At 38.2% G+C, this 19,072-nt stretch overlaps 1 protein-coding gene across 8 annotated transcripts in view; it reads right to left on the reverse strand.

Moving 5' to 3' along the window:
* LOC126359421 (leukocyte tyrosine kinase receptor) overlaps positions 1-19,072 on the reverse strand; it is an 815,186-nt gene that overhangs the window by 177,104 nt on the left and 619,010 nt on the right. For all 8 annotated transcript variants that reach the window (XR_007566229.1, XM_050007634.1, XM_050007633.1 and 5 more), the window contains one exon: positions 5,748-5,938. Coding sequence is in view for 7 of the 8 variants with exons in the window: in XM_050007634.1 (XP_049863591.1) it covers positions 5,748-5,938 (191 nt within the window). In the remaining variant the exon portion in view is untranslated. The remainder of the gene's footprint in view (positions 1-5,747; positions 5,939-19,072) is intronic.

Consider the following 19,072-nt stretch of genomic DNA (forward strand, 5'->3'; position numbering starts at 1 on the left):
ATCTCCGGATCTGTCCCCCATTGAGCATGTTTGGGACTGGATGAAGCATCGTCTCACGCAGTCTGCACGTCCAGCACGAACGCTGGTCCATCTGAGGCGCCAGGTGGAAATGGCATGGCAAGCCGTTCCACAGGACTACATCCAGCATCTCTACGATCGTCTCCATGGGAGAATAGCAGCCTGCATTGCTGCGAAAGGTGGATATACACTGTACTAGTGCCGACATTGTGCATGCTCTGTTGCCTGTGTCTATGTGCCTGTGGTTCTGTCAGTGTGATCATGTGACGTATCTGACCCCAGGAATGTGTCAATAAAGTTTCCCCTTCCTGGGACAATGAATTCACGGTGTTCTTATTTCAATTTCCAGGAGTGTAGAACTGAATTAACAGTGTGTGGTGTGCCTCAGTCCAGTGATTTTCAATAGTCACTTAATTGAATGATGAGCCGTTTTCCATTATAGTTTAGGTTACACAACCTACATGCTTATGACCTGTACCATGGCTCTTCTACAGGTATTAATTTGCAATCTTTTATCATTAAACTTTAGTGGAAGTTGATACAGGTAGAATAAGTTGACTATTCATTACCTCTATGAGCATTCTACAATCTTGTATGGCAACTAAGAAGTAAAGAATGAGAAAGAATCAAGGCTTAAATTCACAATGGAGCTTTATTTAATATACATGTATGCAATGTTTTGCAGGAAAGCCATGGACTACATTTCAGAATCCCTAATGATGTCTCGAATGTCTGTAAATGATTGGTTGTTTGTAAATGATGGGTCTATTGGGACATCAAAGTTTATACAGTTATTCTTCTTGTAGAAACAACTATTGAGCAGTTCTTCCATTTTAGAAGCTACTCATACCCTTAGGAAAATTGAAAAAAAGAACAGTAGGCTAGATGGTTTTTAGATGCTACTCTTCTTCATGGGAAAAGACAAGAAATAACAGTAGGCTTGATGGCAGTTAAATTAAATAGGTGAAATCTAGGTGTATTCATTTTCAACAGGATAAGTAAATTAAACTGGTGGCTCAGGGATCTAATGACTGTGATTCACCATATTGATATAAAATGACTACATTAATTAAATTAATTACTTACTACTTTTGTCTCATTTTAATGGAGCTCCATGACTTTTGCTTGGCTTTTAATATTTTCATTTATTAGTGATAAAAAACTACAGTATTCACCTCCAACATCCTGTTTTCTTGTATTCATTAACATAGCATGGACTTGGACAAAGTTCAGATGATTTTGTTTTCTATCACTCATCACTTTTCCCCAAATGCCCTATTAAATGGCTAGACATGTATTTTACTAGAAACCAAATTCTTGAAAGGGAACAAGGAAATGCATAAAGAAGATTTATGAAAGTGACATTGTGATTTAACAGAGATTGATGATAAAAATAATAAAGTAACAGCAGTAAATAACAGAATAATATACAAAAATGCAGAAACACTGACAGAACAAAAACAAAATAAAATAGGCAAAGAATGAATGGAAACGATAGTTTTCTCCCAGGAACTAGTCCTGAAATTTGTTTTTTTATTTCAGATAGAGTTATTCAGGTTGAATAGATGACCAATTAACTGCAATCAAGGTGATGTGCATGTGTACACCCCCCACACACATACACACACACACACACACACACACACACACACACACATACACATCCTGTGGCTGCATGAAATTAGCAGTAACAAAACAAACAAACAAACCCTGCCAAATGGATACTTCCCCTTTCTCTTATTCCTCAGAACCCAAGTTACAGTCAGGCAGGAGATAAGAAGACTCTTACGTGTCAGCTGAAAAACTTGAAGGGATATCATCATTATAACTCATCATTTACAGAAGCGAATGAAAAAATAAATAAAACAGTAAATGTAAATTATTTGTCAAAGTCTGTCAATGGTGACAACTTAAATAAACAGTTTACCATTTTGAATAACATAAACCTCAGTTATAGTCATATGTGCTCTATTTTTCTTTTTACTGTGAGACTATAACCAACAATAATTTATATGCACCTCTGTCATCAGAGTTGGAACTTTCTCATTTATTATAAGCTTTACAACAGAACTTTACACATGAAATAGGTACTGATATACTTTTATTTGGCGAAGTTAAATTTGATGTATGGGTCCAAATATGCTTGTTGGAGGATACTCTGTTTCATGGAATATAAAGGTGAAGAACAATTTTCTATGACATCTACAAACAACAAATTTATCCCAGAACACAATTTATAGATGGGAATTCGAGGTTGTGGTATATATTGCACACAAGACCTGTTATCTTATCCCTAATCACACATATAAAACTCTTGTTCAATAACTATAACTTATTAATTAAATGGCCACTGGCATGAAAACCACAATTACCAGACTAATATCATATACAAACAGAAATTTTGTCCTTGAAACATTGCAATATCTTATGACGGAGGTAATAAGGTATGCACTTCACTGCATATCCTTCACTGATTCTGCAATCAAATAGGAGTAAGTCTCACTTTCCAATTGATTCTTCTCATTTCTTTAAATAAATCTGAAGATTCGTTTCATGCAGCTGTTCTTGATAGTCTAATCTGCCCAAGCCTCATTATCTTACCTTGCAGTATCACTTACAATAAAAGACCTGCCCAAACTTCTCTTGATCTCCCAGTTCATATCAGCAGAGGAAGTTATCACAGACCAGACAAATAATATGGAAACCCCACAGCAGATGGTACAAATGATAGTGTGGTTTAGCACAACAACTTTTATAGTTACACTGTAATCACATTAACAAACTTGTATGTAAAAGATAAACTTCACATCAGACACTGCAGAACAGTTATGTAAATTTGCAAGTACTGGAGCAGCACTGAATCCACATGGAGTTGAAAACTGCAGTGTTCCCAAATGTTGTGGAACATGTATACCCTGTTAATCCCCAACTAGTACCCTAGTAAGAAACAAAGCACAAGTAGTTAGGAGTATGTGTTATATATTTTCACAGTTAATTACTTAAAGTGCATTACCCAATTATAAAAATTTAATCAGATACTGCTGCTACTTATTTGGTGCTAAAGGAGTTATTCCAGCAGCAATATATCACTTAGTCAGAGATGATCCACTGCCATTAGGAGAAAATGTTCTTGTTAATAATGAAAATAGCTGACACCATTGATTTATACTTTTATCTAAGACCAGGGAAATATTTTTGTGCTCTGTCTATATAGAGTAAAAACAAAGACAATATTATGAGCTCAAACGTGATGAGGTTTCTCAAACTTCTTCCACACCCACCAGCATGGACTGTCAAAATATCAGTAAAGTGATATCTGACATGTGCTTTTTGCTCACGGTTTCTTCAAGGCCATGGATAAAAGTAATCAAGTGGATGTATTATTTCTTGACTTCCATAAGACACATTTGACTGAGTACCACATCAATACTTATTTACAAACATACAATCATTGAGGGTATACAGATTTCTTTGATTGGGTTGAGGCTTTCTTGGTAAGAAGTATGAGACATGACATTTTGGATGGAGTGTCATTGACACATGTAGAAGTCACTTCAGGTGTAATGCAAGGAAATGTGTCGGGATCCTTGCTATTCATGTCGTATATGAATCACCTGGTAAACACTATTAATAGTAACCACAGAATTTGTGTCCATAATGCAGTTACCTATAACAAGGTCCTATTCGGGAGAGGTGGAGAGGGTGGGGGCAGGAAGAGCACAAATATAGACAGAGATTGATGTAGTTTCTAAATGATCCAAGCACAACTTGTGTTTAATGTTCAGAAATTTAAATATTTCATGCAAAAATGCAGTAAAGTAGTATCCTATGAGTAAAACAGCAATGTATCTCTACTGGTATCAGGCAACTCATACAAACAGATGGTGTAGCAGTTCATGGGGATATGAAATAGAATGATCATATAGACTCATTGGAAAATAAAGAAGGTGGCAGACTTTGGTTCATTGGTACGATATAGGAAAATGCAGACTTTCTACAAAGGAATTGGCTTACAAAATACTTGTGTATATCCCTAGATACCATGGAGACTAGATTACACTAATTACAGCACACACAGAGGTACTAAAGCAGCCACTCTTACTACATTCCATATGAAACTTGAGTGGGAAGAAACTCTAATACAGGGCAGAATGGGATGTATCTTCTGCTATGCACTTCACAACAGTTTGAAGAGTATTGTTTGCTGCTACTGCAGATGAACTTCAACCACAAATGGAAAAACTTAATAGAGGAAGTTTAAAAACTGGCCCAAAATCAGTTGCAATAAGACTAATACAATGTGTAATGAAAACACTGGAAAAGTACAAATTATCAATGAGGTCATAAACCCATTTACGAGTGTTGTGTTTAGGATGGTTGAAGAAGACAAGTGGAGGCACAGAAAGAGAAATAAACAGAAGGGTAAAATGGCCTTTCATCTAAATATGTGTGGGCACATTTCAATGAGAGAATAAACTGATGAAGGCATAACAACTCTCTGTTTACTAACTATAGTAGCGTGAGCATTGTTTTCAATAATATTTTAACCAGAAACAGACAGCTCACAACCTAGTATGGCAGTCTCAATTATGATACCATTTTTAAAATGCCAAATAGGTATACTGTAATAACTTTAGCTTTTGAAAAGATTAGTTATGCCAAATAAATTAGTGCTTAGATCTATATCAACTTTCGGAATATTTCTCCCCTCTTTGTACTGTCTCCTTTGGGGGGTCTGGTGTTACGATAAAACGAGACTGGCATTGGCACATTAAAGAGGTGATATTAGATATCTCTCAGCTTCCTACTGATAAAGCATTAGTGTTCGGAGTATCCAGAACTTACTAGAGATCAAAGTAGTTCACACATGCCCTTTTAATAGCTGAAAATGATCAGACTCCTTTTTAACTTTTAGCAACACTGCCTGGTTTTCCACTACCGAAAAGTAACAATTTTATGATAGCATAACTAATTCATTAATTTGAACATAACATACAGTATGACTATAATTCAAAGACATGTAAACAAAACCCTTCTCTGTATAAAGCTGACCTTTGACTTACATTATTGTGCAATATATACCAGGATGACAAAAACCAAATTTGATTGTTATCAAGGCCATATCTGAGACACAGAGAATTTACTACCTACTTCCCAACACTTCATCCACATGACAAGTGATTACCTTTCCTTCTAATCACTACCTGTATTTCATTATGGTTTTCTGTTACCATATCAATTGTTGCAAACATTTGACTCTTCTCTACATGTAAATTAATAACCACAAGAGATTGGCAAAACATCAATACTTACGTCTGCCGTAATAGCACTGTGTTTGGAAACAAGATTTCAGTGTTCACAAAATAAGGAGTTGGCCAACTAACAAAAGGAATTGGAAGTCAATAGATTTTATTTGCTTGTTCCTACAGAAGTCTGAGTGAACAACATGGGAATGAACAGAACATAATGAATAAGAGTCCTTCATTTAGGAAATATGGAGAGAGAAATACCCACTTTAGAAGAAGGACTGGCAGTGATTTCCACAATATACCACTACATAAAATGAAAATTGATTTATACTATGGTAACTGAAAGTATACAAGGCACAAACAACCTCACACAATTTATAAACACATCATGGTTACCTACATGCATTATATAAAACCATGCTGCAAAGTGAAGAGCAAACAGATGAAAACATTTTACATCACATGAAATGACAAAATTACCTGTAAATATCTCTTGCCATTCCAAAGTCTGCTATTTTTACAACCCTTCCAGGTCCTTTTGTTGTTAATAGACAGTTTCTTGCTGCAATATCTCGGTGTATGAATCTAAGGTCTTCCATATATTTACAGCCTTTAGCTACATCTATTGCACAGGACAGAAGATCCTTCATTGTTAATGGAGAAGGGCGTTCCTGAAAATGAGTTTCCACTTTTGGATATCCAAATTATGATATAATTAAATGAAATGCTAAAACAATCACAATTTCTTTTGTACATAAATAAGTCACCATAAATATTTAGAAGTACAAGAATCTGGAATTCATATTTCCAGTATATGTTCATTTAGAAAATAGCTTTGATCTTCAAACTGAATGTTTACTGTAAGACAATATGCAGTTAGTCTCTGTCAGTCCATTATGGCCAGGAGACATTGGCTCGTTCATACTTTTCAATTCAAAAAGCTTTACCAACAGCCGTATACTTTAGGTTATTTTATTTTATTTCAAACGCAACCAGTTTCAGCAATTCAGTTTGCTATTTTTTTATTATTATTATTATTATTTTAATCATTGAGCTTATCATATAGCAGCATAAAACTGGATACTGTGAATCCCAATCATTGTGCAACTGATTCAAATGAAAGCGTGGCACCAACTGACCAACGCTTTCGTGCCACACTTTGGTGCCACACTTTCTTATGTATCAATTGCACAATGATTTGGAATCACGGTATCCAGTTTTATGATTCTATACAATAAGATCATTGATTCAAAAATTGTATGGGGCCTGAAGATGGCAAAATGAGTTGCCAAAACTTGTTGCATTTGAAGTAAAATAAAATAACGTAAAGTATGCAGCTGTTGGTAAAGTTTATTGAATTGAAGAGAGAGGGCCAGTATTCATCAAGTGAAATATATAACAAAGCATGGGATGGCCACTTGCAATCACAAACCTTACAGACTGCAAAGTGTGCAACATGAACCATTTTTTGTTGGTGAAAGAGAAATAAACTGCTGACATTTATTATAATGTGAAATTTGTGCAATTAATGGAGAGACTATTTTGTGTAATAACTGCTGCGTCAATGGTGACATGCTTTTGGGTAGACAAAGTGATCTGGATAATCACATAATGAGTAAATCATCTTTTGTAGCCATTTATGATTTTTTTTTTTTTTTTTCAAATTATGAAATTAATGGAGAGTTTCATCACTCTTGCTATTGTAATCTGTCAGGCACTTTTGCAACAGCATGTACTTAATTTCAGAGTAAAATATTCTGCTATGTAATATTAAGTTTCTTCATCATGTTTTGCAGGTGGAACATTGAACGGCACATAAAGAAGGGTCTAAGTAACGTAAATAAATATTGTCATATGCTGTGTTTTCATCCATGGTGTAGCACTTACAGCTGCTAGTTGGCCATATTTCTTTTTATTTATTTATTTTCATTTCTTGTAAGTAGTGACTGAGCTGATGACTTTGCCTAGTGTCATTGTAGAATACACACCGACCCGCCCACCCACCCACCCACCCACCCACCCACCCACACACAACACACACACACACAACACACACACACACACAACACACACACACACAACACACACACACACACACTGCATAGAGAAGCAAAGTCAAAGTTGACTTATCACACTCTCCAAACTCCAAAAGTGTTGTTCAAATAAATACATACATACATAAATAGCACTGGTACATACATTCATCTTAATATTATTAAGTCTTCTAGCTTAGAGTTCAGTAAATGACTACAAACATTTATTAATTATGCAGGGTATTACGGGAGAGACAACTGGGGGGGGTGGGGGGGGGGGTGAGGAGGGATGGGGTAGCAGGTTAGGGGTGGGATACATTAAAGAGATGCTGGGGGCATGCAGAGATCAGGTGGAGAGTGGGACAGCCAGGTGCAACCGGGAGGTTAGAGGTTAGACAGAGGGTGGGGTTGAGGAGGGGGGAAGGGGGGGGGTTAGTGAAGAAGGAGAGAAGTAAAAAGATTGGTTATGTTAGTGTAGTAGAGGGCTTTGTAGCTCTGGAATGAAAACAGCAAAGGACTAAATGGGTAAGGATAATGACTAACGATGGTTGAGGCCAGGGGGTTATGGGAATTTAGGATATACTGCAGGGACAGTTCCCACATGTGCAGTTAAGAAAAGCTGGTGTTGGTGGGAAGCTGAAATGTAGAATGTCATGTTGGGCAGCTTGCTCAGCAACAGAGCAGTCCAGTTGTTTCTCAGCCACAGTTTGTTGGTGGCCATTCATGTGGACAGACAGCTTATTGGTCGTCATGACCATGTTGATGTTTGTGAACAGACTGGAGTAGGTCGTGGTGTGAGAATGTATGGGACTGGTCTTGCATTTAGGTCCATTACAGGGATATGAGCCATGAGGTATGGTGTTGGGAGCGGGGACTGTGTAGGGATGAGCGAGCTTATTTTGTATGTTTGGTGGGTGGCGAATACCACTGTGGGAGGATTGGGAAGGATAGACGGTAGGACATTTCTCCCTCAGTTGCTCCAGTCCTGGATGGTAATGAGCCACAAGGGGAATGCTCGGAAAATTTGTTTTGTACAAAGTTGGGAGGGTAATTACCATCTGTAAAGGCCTCAGTGAGACCCTCGGTATATGTCAAGAGGGACTGCTCATCTCTACAGATGCAATGGCCATGGGTGAGTAGGCTGTAGGGAAGGAATTTCTTGGTATGGAATGGGTGGCAGTCCTCAAAGTGGGGGTATTGTTGATGGTTGATACATTTGATATGGACAGACATTTGTTGAGATGGAGGAAACTTTGAGGAAGGTGGCTACAAGTCCATGCCGATTGTTGGTGCGGCATCTTATGTCGCACATTTCTAAAACTTCACTAATTTAGATTTCAGTTCATAATCTAGTTTCTATGTGCCTTTGTTGTCTCAGCATGTTTAAGTACAGATCAGAGAGCCTTAAGCTCACAGATCATGTCTCACAGTAATATATCCTGTCCAACTTGCTTAGCAATTCTGAATTTTACCATTCATTTTATGCAGAATTTTTCTTTGTGACAACCATGTGTTCAGGGATTATAAGAATCGCTACATGCCACAGTTACTGATTCTCAGGGTAAAACTTCCAAATTAGTTTCAGAACTTTTTCTATGGTGTGACTATTAACAGTTTACTCTTATCAGTGAATTCTTGTTCACTTGCTTCGAGTAATCAAGCCAAGGGAACGCCCATTTGCCAACCATGTGCATACTGGTGAAGTTTTTTTTTTTCATTCTTGTATTTGTTGTGAAGTTCTATTATATGTGAATATGTGCAATAATGTCACCACTGAAAGATTCCTCTGACCCTGCCATAATTAATAATTAATGGTAAACCATCACTCATTTATTAATTGTTCAACTGATAGCTTATTATTTCATTCAGCTGTCCTTATATTTTTACTAGAGCGCATGCTTAAATATTCCCACAAAAACATTCATTTTACTTCCTACTGCTACCTGTTGTGCAAACAGATAAATATGGCCAGGTTATTTATTTAATATTTATTCAACTACAGGGTTGCCACAAGTTTCCCCAAGTGAAATTTCCTGATATTTCCCTGTTTTACAGACAAGGTTTAGAATTTTCCCTGATAAATTTTGATATCTCAATGATAAGTAAAGATGTAAGTTGCCAAAAAAATGGAAGGACTTTCGTATTTCTCCCCTGTGTGGGCAAAAATCTTAAGTACTAATATCAACATCTTTTGTAGTGAACTGTTTTTAGATGGAGAAAACAAGCCAGGGTGTTTCATTAAGACCACTGTTGTTATTTTATTTCAATAAAATTAAACACATTTGGTGACAAAAATTTCCTTGCAGTCACAAGTCAGATTTAAAATACCTTCACTGATTTCAGTAATAACCTCAGAAAAATGTAGGCATCTTGAAAAAAGTGTATAAGGCAGGGAAAAGTTATGTAAAACACCACTATAGGTGACCACCAATAAAATGTTGGTTCTACTACATTTGTTATTGCCAGTTATTACCCACTGTGTTAAGTCTATTATTTTACAGGTATTGTGTGATTTTTCTTTCAAGAAATATATGAGTGCATAGCGTACAAACTGCCAGCCACTGCCACAGTTTTCTTCTTCTTATCATCCATAATTTCTAGCATATAAACTACTTTCAAGTTGCCTAAATGTATTTGAATAAATAAAATGTCTATAAAATGCCGCACTGTATAATGAACTTGTGGTGAGACAGTTGCAATTCGTGAATTCCATCACCCGTAGCCTCTGGCCTGCTGTGGAGCACTGCAATCCCAGGTCCATGGATAAATCACAAAAATTCACCACATTATGCCACATACAAACAGACCTGACCTGTGAGTAGATCAGTGAGACTATATCCGACGGGTAGAGCTTGCACATTAGTGTCAGATCAACAGAAATGGCCTGCATTTTTGGCCCATCATGGAAGTCAGCTATTCATGTCACAGACACCATGTTGATGAAATTAGGCTGCAGTGGTCAATATGTGCAACAAATAACTCGCACAAATACTCAGGGAATCAGCACTAATGAGGATAGGTAGCATCTCCCCATAAAGATGATCGCTGAGCTGCAGACAAGCATTTAGAAAAGACAACCACACTCTCACAACTAACTTTTTGGCCATAGGCTTTGCCAGAAAACTAGAGAACATACACAGTCACACAATCTCTCAGACACAACTCATGCACACTTAACCTCCATTTCTGGCCACTACATCAGCAATCTCTAAAATCAGATCCAGAGAAAGCACTCCTCACACTTTCCTGCCTCTCATCGGCAGTTGCTAGGCTAGTGGCAGGAAGTGTTGGCAGCATGAACTGAAAGGTGAGGAGAGTGGTAGGAATGGGAGAAGCAGTAAGAACAAGGGAGTATGGAAGCAGCACCCAGCCAGCAACAATGTATGACATCTCATAATGAAATCATTCATCTTCTGAGACAAAAACAAGATTTTCCAAGGGTTTTTTTTTTTCGATTTATCTGATACTTCCCTAATTTCCCTAACACATTTGCAATTGCCTGATATTCACTGATTTCCAGAATTTGTGGCAACTCTGCATCATAAGTGTGCCAGATCTTTTGCCAACAGCTACCCTTCTTCATTGCACAATCTCCAATTTTTGTTTATTTGCACTTTCAACATCTACATTTCAATTCCATAAGTTTCTACTGGCAGCTCATGCTGATTATAGAGTTTCTATTTAAGGCACATAGGGAATTTAATTATAAACATAGCACTCAGTTTCGCAATTGAACTCTACACATGTTTATTCCCGTAGATGTTCATCTACTTGTTTCCTCCAGTTGTTTTAAGTATACAAATTTGGTGACTGTTTCTACAACTTCATCTTCAATCTCTCCATCTTCCTCTTGGCACAATGATAACAGTTTATTTTGATATTACTGTAATTAACCTTCAGGTCTACAATCATAGTTGCCCTACTCAGTCTTTCTATCCTATGCTGGAGTCAACTGTAAAACAAAGGTGCTTCAGGTAAGATACATCTATCTGTATATCACCTCCTTCTTCCAGCTTAATAATTTGAAGACCTCTTCCATGACAGCAGAAAATAAGCTCACTGGAGCAAATATTAGTCACATTCTTTAAAGAGCACATTGGTCACTTTGGAATGTTGTAGATAGTGTGGAATGGAGACCACACAGACATGTAACCCTCCACTACTGACATAAGTTGTTGCCAATGAAGTGGTGCATATGTGCCCAATGTGTGTATGGAATCAGTGCAGTAATGTGGGGCATAGCAGAGAGATGATGGAATGATATAAAAGAGTATAATGTTTGGAAATGCGCATGATTATGCCATGACTGAAGTTCTGCAGGGAATGGGGTACCACTTCCAGGAGTGCAATACATCATAATTGCAGTGGTTGTAGAAAGGTCCTAACTGACAGGGACCATGGATGAGCATAATGCCTTTTCCATGACAACTGGCTTCAAACATGCAGGAAATCTTATATCAGCAGTGGCTGTCAAAATCAGTAATTTATTTTCTATGTACACTGGCACTGTTTCAATATGAGAAGGAACTGTGCTCCCGCACCACGGAAAGTGACAAGCCAGCTGGCTCACACCCAGTTTTTGCTGACACCTGGATTTAGTGCCCCACATGCACAAGCAATTGTGCAGATGTAGCCAACTCTGTGAAAGACTGCACATGGGTAGTCAAATTGTACAGCGAGGTAGTGCACCCATTGCATTGTCAAACGGTGGCTGCTGTGCCCAGGGTGTGACCTTCTGCCTCTGGGCAGGAGTTTTGTTGCTGCTGGATTGAGTGAGGCATTCGCCCACTGTGCTTGGAACCAAATCTGGAGGACAGATTGAATGCAGCAAGCTGGTGTTGTGATTTGGCAAATTCTCTTTACAAAAAATTCAACACTTATTTCATTTCCTCATACCCTCTTAAGCACTATGAAATATATTTCTCTCTGACATTTACACTACAATATTCTTCATTTATTCATTACATCTATCACCACATTGGAATCTCTCCTCCTATTGTTTAATCTTACATTTCCCTAGGGCTGACTCATTATCCAAATACTATGAAAAATATCTTAGTGCTAGGCATCAGGGAGAGCCAGTCATGACAAAACTCTACCAGCTGGTGAGCAAGATGTATGAGACAGGCGAAATACCCTCAGACTTCAAGAAGAATATCATAATTCCAATCCCAAAGAAAGCAGGCGCTGAAAGATGTGAAAATTACCGAACTATCAGTTTAATAAGTCCCAGCTGCAAAATACTAATGCGAATTCTTTACAGATGAATGGAAAAACTTGTAGATGCGGACCTCGGGGAGGATCAGTTTGGATTCCGTAGAAATGTTGGAACACGTGAGGCAATACCGACCTTACGACTTATCTTAAAAGAAAGATTAAGAAAAGGCAAACCTACGTTTCTAGCATTTGTAGACGTAGAGAAAGCTTTTGACAATGTTGACTGGAATACTCTCTTTCAAATTCTGAAGGTGGCAGGGGTAAAATACAGGGAGCGAAAGGCTATTTACAATTTGTACAGAAACCAGATGGCAGTTATTAGAGTCGAGGGGCATGAAAGGGAAGCAGTGGTTGGGAAAGGAGTGAGACAGGGTTGTAGCCTCTCCCCGATGTTATTCAATCTGTATATTGAGCAAGCAGTAAAGGAAACAAAAGAAAAATTTGGAGTAGGTATTAAAATTCATGGAGAAGAAGTAAAAACTTGGAGGTTCGCCGATGACATTGTAATTCTGTCAGAGACGGCAAAGGACTTGGAAGAGCAGTTGACCGGAATGGACAGTGTCTTGAAAGGAGGATATAAGATGAACATCAACAAAAGCAAAATGACTATAATGGAATGTAGTCAAATTAAATCGGGTGATGCTGAGGGAATTAGATTAGGAAATGAGACACTTAAAGTAGTACAGGAATTTTGCTATTTAGGAAGTAAAATAACTGATGATGGTCGAAGTAAAGAGGATATAAAATGTAGACTGGCAATGGCAAGGAAAGCGTTTCTGCAGAAGAGAAATTTGTTAACATCAAATATAGATTTATGTATCAGGAAGTCGTTTCTGAAAGTATTTGTTTGGAGTGTAGCCATGTATGGAAGTGAAACATGGACGATAACTAGTTTGGACAAGAAGAGAATAGAAGTTTTCGAAATGTGGTGCTACAGAAGAATGCTTAAGATAAGGTGGATAGATCACATAACTAATGAGGAGGTATTGAATAGGATTGGGGAGAAGAGAAGTTTGTGGCACAACTTGACTAGAAGAAGGGATCAGTTGGTAGGACATGTTTTGAGGCATCAAGGGATCACAAATTTAGCATTGGAGGGCAGCGTGGAGGATAAAAATCATAGAGGGAGACCAAGAGATGAATACACTAAGCAGATTCAGAAGGATGTAGGTTGCAGTAGGTACTGGGAGATGGAGAAGCTTGCACAGGATAGAGTAGCATGGAGAGTTGCATCAAACCAGTCTCAGGACTGAAGACAACAACAACAGGCATCTTGCCATGTTCAGGCACACACTACTTCTAACTCTCCATTCCATACTTCCAGCTAAAAGTGGCACTTGAGAACTCATCCTCTGTTAATAAATTTATATTCACCTTTAATGATTCATGGTTCACATCCATTAAACACTTTTTCTAGGCACTTTGTCTGTCTATTCACCGGTTTTCTAACCCTTTCCTAAGTAATTTCTTTTGGAACTTTGTCCCTGTGACAATGTGAATTACACCTTAAGCTTCCCAAGGAAATATACTCCCAAAATCAACCTCACAAAAAACCATATTCAGCACTACCATCACAACATGTCAATATTTTGATCCTCTTACTCCATTCAGTGTAGTGCTTATCAAGGACTGAATCATAATGTTAAACTTACTGGTACTTCTACTCAGCCAAAACAACTTCCTGGTACCAATTGGCACTATACAATGTGAATTAAAAATAAACTCCATCCGAACAGGCCTTGAAAGGTGCAACTGTTCTGACTGGCTGCAGTGTCATCCTCAGCCCACAGGCATCACAGGACGTGGATATGGATGGACATGTCATCAGCACACCACTCTCATGGCCATAAGTCAGTTTACGAGACCAATACAATGTGAATTACACCTTAGTATATTTGTACACAGTGTAATAGGATTGCCCACTATGACAGACACACCTTATGACAGATCTACACTGGCAATGGGTTCTCTTATCTGAAATAACTTCGTACAAAGTTCCCATCACACATCTTGGAAGGTCAATTTTGACATGATATTGATGCAAAAAGTCTAACCCCAAGGTCTTGCTGCAGTCCTCACTTACAAAAGGCACTCACCCCAGTGGCCTTTATCATTATCTCCTACACCATGCAGCCTATGGCATTGTTGGTTTCTTCACCTTAGAGCCACTATGTTTCTACTGGATACTGACAAATACTCTCCTGGATACAACAAGAACTTATACTTCCTGCCCCTTACAACACCCACTGTTGCACATTCTGCCTCTGCATTTATACGGTACTTACTGCAACAAATTTCAACGGGAACACCTTTCAATGGACTTCTGATTCTCTGATTCCATCTTATATTTAACGGCCCCTTCCTTCCTCCCTGTACACCCCTATTACCATTACCATAATGGTACTGCCGATACACAGACCCCTTTACAGCACCGAAGCTGGGAGCACTGTTTCTGCACTTGTCCTATATGCCCACACTCTTAACATCTCACATTTGCAGAGAATATGTCACATCTCTTACACACACCTGCAGGCACATCAATCTCTTTACATTTGGTTGCCAATCTAACAGCTGAAGTGAGACCCATAGGTACCCTTGTGCGCACCCTTCTTGGCACATCTGGTAACAAGTCTCCTAAGAAAGCACTGAGTGCACTCTGCTCAGCCCTGTGGCAAAACTTCATTTGCTTCGTTACTCTAATCCAATCACTTTCCTTATTCTAATGGCAAAATCCTCTATGATTACCCTTTAGATTTTTGTAATGCCACTTAACTGTTCCTGAAAGAACCTCACACTCTCTGCTTCTTGTTACCTCTGCAGAAAATTCTGTTTCAACAACTCAAACATCTCTGCGTTCCTCAGGGCATCTGTGTGTGACACAACAGTGTTTGCCTCTCATACAAGATATAATTTCACTATCTGCAACAACTGGCTATTAGACCAACCATCCATACTTGCTGATGTCATCAGATCTTCCAGAAATGACATCATGCTCTCACACAACCTTCCAGAAAAAGGACTCACTAGGCAAGCAATAGTTGGAGTATTACAAGGTTCAGTGTCCAGAGCAATGCTATTTTCCCACCCTCAGCTGTGAATTTGTTCCACAAGTCTATGTTATCTGCTATCAACTGTGCCACTTCATTAAGCAACAAGTCCAACTCCACAATCATATTGTAGCCCTCACTTACAGAAGGCACTACTTCCACTCACTGCTTAAACTCAACTGCCTCCACATGAACATCTGCCTTCTCTGACCCCCCTGGCCTTTATCATTATCTTCTACCCCATGCAGCCTGCCTTCTGAATGTAACACATTGCATCTCTCAGTATGCCATTGCAACACTTTTATCCCTCATTCACAAATACAATCGTAATACAAATAAGCAACAATTACTAAATTTAAAACCAAACTGAAAAACAAATTATACTTCACACCTGATCTCCATCCATCTAGATTCCCTACACTGTCTTGCAAGATAGCCAAACCAGTGGCACGTAAAACAAGTTACAGATACTGATTCAGCACTCAGTGCAGAATGCCCAAGCACATTACACTGCAAACATCTTAACAGGGTCCAAATACATCTACATGCATACTCCGCAAATCACATTTAAGTGCCTGGCAGAGGGTTTATCAAACCACCTTCATAATTCTCTATTACTCCAATCTCGTATAGCGTGGAAAGAACAAACACCTATATCTTTCCATACAAGCTCTGATTTCCCTTATTTTATAATGGTTATCATTTCTCCAAATGTAGGTTGGTATCAATAAAATATTTTCGCTTTTGGAGGAGAAAGTTGGTAATTGGAATTTCATGAGAAGAGTCCGTCGCAATGAAAAACGCCTTTGTTTTAATTATGTCCAGGCCAAATCCTGTATCATTTCAGTGACAATCTCTCCCATATTTCACAATAATACAAAATATGCTGCCCTTCTTTGAACTTTTTCAATGTACTCTGTCAGTCCTATCTGGTAAGGATCCCACACTACACAGCAGTATTCTAAAAGAGGATGGACAAGCGTAATGTAGGCAGTCTCCTTAGTAGATCTGTTACATTTTCTGAGTATCCTGCCAATAAAATGCAGTCTTTGGTTAGCCTTCCCCACAACATTTTCTATGTGTTCCTTCAAATTTAAGTTGTCCATAATTGTAATTCCTAGGTATTTAGTTGACTTTGAAACCTTTAGATTTTACTGATTTATCATGTAATTGAAGTTTAATGGATTCCTTTAGCAATCATATGGATGACCCCACACTTTTTGTTATTTATGGTCAACTGCCAATTTTTGTACCATTCAGATATCTTTTCTAAATCATTTTGCAATTTTTTTTAATCTTCTGATGACTATTAGTCAATAAATGACTGCATCATCTGCAAACAACCTAAGATGGCTGATCAAGTTGTCTTCCAAAGCACTTGTATAGATAAGGGACAGCAAAGGGCCAATAACACTACCTTGGGGAACACCAGGTATCACTTGTGTTTTACTTGATGACTTTCCAGCAATTACCTCTGTGACTGGAAATCACAAATTCAGTCACATAACTGAGACGATATTCCAAAAACTTACAATTTAACTACAAGCTGCTTGTGTGGTACAGTGTCAAAAGCCTTCCAGAAATCCAGAAATACGGAGTCAACCTGAAATCCCTTGTGAATAGCACTCAACACATCATGCAAATAAAGAGCTAGTTGTGTTCCACAAGAATGATGTTTTCTAAATCCATGTTGACTGTGTGTCAATAGACCATTTTCTTCAAGGTAATTCATAATGTTTAAACACAATATATGTTCCAGAATCCCACTGCATAGCGACATTAATGCAATGGGCCTATAATTTAGTGGATTACTACTACCACCTTTCTTGAATATTGGTGTGACCTGTGCAACTTTCCAGTCTTTGGGTATGAATCTTTTGTCAAGCGAACAGTTGTATATGATTGTTGAATATGGAGTTAATGCATCAGCAAGGAACCTAATTGGTATACAGTCTGGACCTGAAGACTTGCTTTTATTAACTGATTTAAGTTGCCTCACTACTCCAAGGATATTTATTTCTATGTTACTCATGTTGGCAGCTGTTCTTGATTCAAATTCTGGAATATTTACTTTGTCTTCTTTGCGAAGGCTCTGTTTAGTAACTCTTCTTTGCCAGCCATGTCTTTGATAGTATCTCCATTGCTATTGTGCAGAGAAGTCATTGATCGTTTCTTGACACTAACCTACTTCACATATCACCAGAATCTCTTTGGATTTTCTGCGAGGTTTCAAGCCAAAGTTTCATTGTGGAAACTATTATAAGCATCTCACATTGAAGATTGTGCTAAATTTCGAGCTTCTGTAAAAGATCGCCAATCTTGGGGATTTTGCATGTGTTACATTTGTAATGTTTGTTTTGTTGTATTTGCAACATTGTTATGACCTGTTTTGTGTACCAAGGAGGATCAGCTCCATCATATGTTAATTTATTTGGTATAAATCTCTCAATTACTGCCGAAACTATTTCTCTGAATTCAAGCCACATCTGGCCTACACTTATATCATTAATTTGGAATGAGTGGAGATTTTCTCTCAGGAAGGCATCAAGTGAATTTTTATCTGCTTTTTTAAATAGGTATCTTTTTCGTTTATTTTTGGAGGATTTGGGGGTTATGATATTCAGTCTCACTATGACAAGCCTGTGGTCACTAACCCCTGTATCCACTTTGATGCTTGTTATTAACTAAGGATTATTTATTGTTAAGAGGTCAAGTGTGTTTTCACAAACAGTTACTATTCGCGTGGGCTTATGAAGTAACTGCTCAAAATAATTTTCAGACAATGTGTTTAGCACAATTTCGTATGATGTTTTATGCATATCTCAGGAATTAAAAATGAAATTTTGCCAACATATCGAGGGTAAATTGAAGTCACCACCAACTATAATTGTTTGAGTTGGGTATGTGTTTGAAATCAAACTCAAGTTTTCTTTAAACCTTTTAGCAACTGTATCATCTGAATAGGGAGGTCAGTAAAAGGATCCAGTTATCATTTTATTGCGGTTGCCAACAATGACCTCTGCCCATGCCAACTCACATGAACTATCTACTTCAATTTTGCAGCAAGTTAACTACTTCTAACAGCAACAAACATGCCACCGCCAACTGTGTTTAGCGTATCCTTTCGGAACACCATAAGATTCTTCGCAATAATTTCAGCTGAGCTTATCTCCGTCTTCAGCCAGCTTTCGGTGCCTTTGCTGTTACCCCAAAGCTCAAACATATGAGTCAGTGCCTACGCCCTAAACAAAGTAACTCTCAAGTTGTGGTGACATTCTCTCCTAAACCACATGTTTGGCATGCACACCAAGAGTAACCATCTGTTTTTCCACCCACACTACTTATTGACACTGTAGGTTGTGGTCCAGGTTTCACACTGTGCAGAGCTTTTTTTTCCAGATAGCAGTGCACCTGTTATGTCAATGCACTGTTTTCGGTCACATACTTGGCAACACCATCAAATGCTGATCATGGAGAAGTTCCCTTGCTTGTGCCATGCATCATCACT

Source organism: Schistocerca gregaria, chromosome 1 (assembly GCF_023897955.1).
Source record: "Schistocerca gregaria isolate iqSchGreg1 chromosome 1, iqSchGreg1.2, whole genome shotgun sequence".
NCBI classification, from domain to species: domain Eukaryota; kingdom Metazoa; phylum Arthropoda; class Insecta; order Orthoptera; family Acrididae; genus Schistocerca; species Schistocerca gregaria.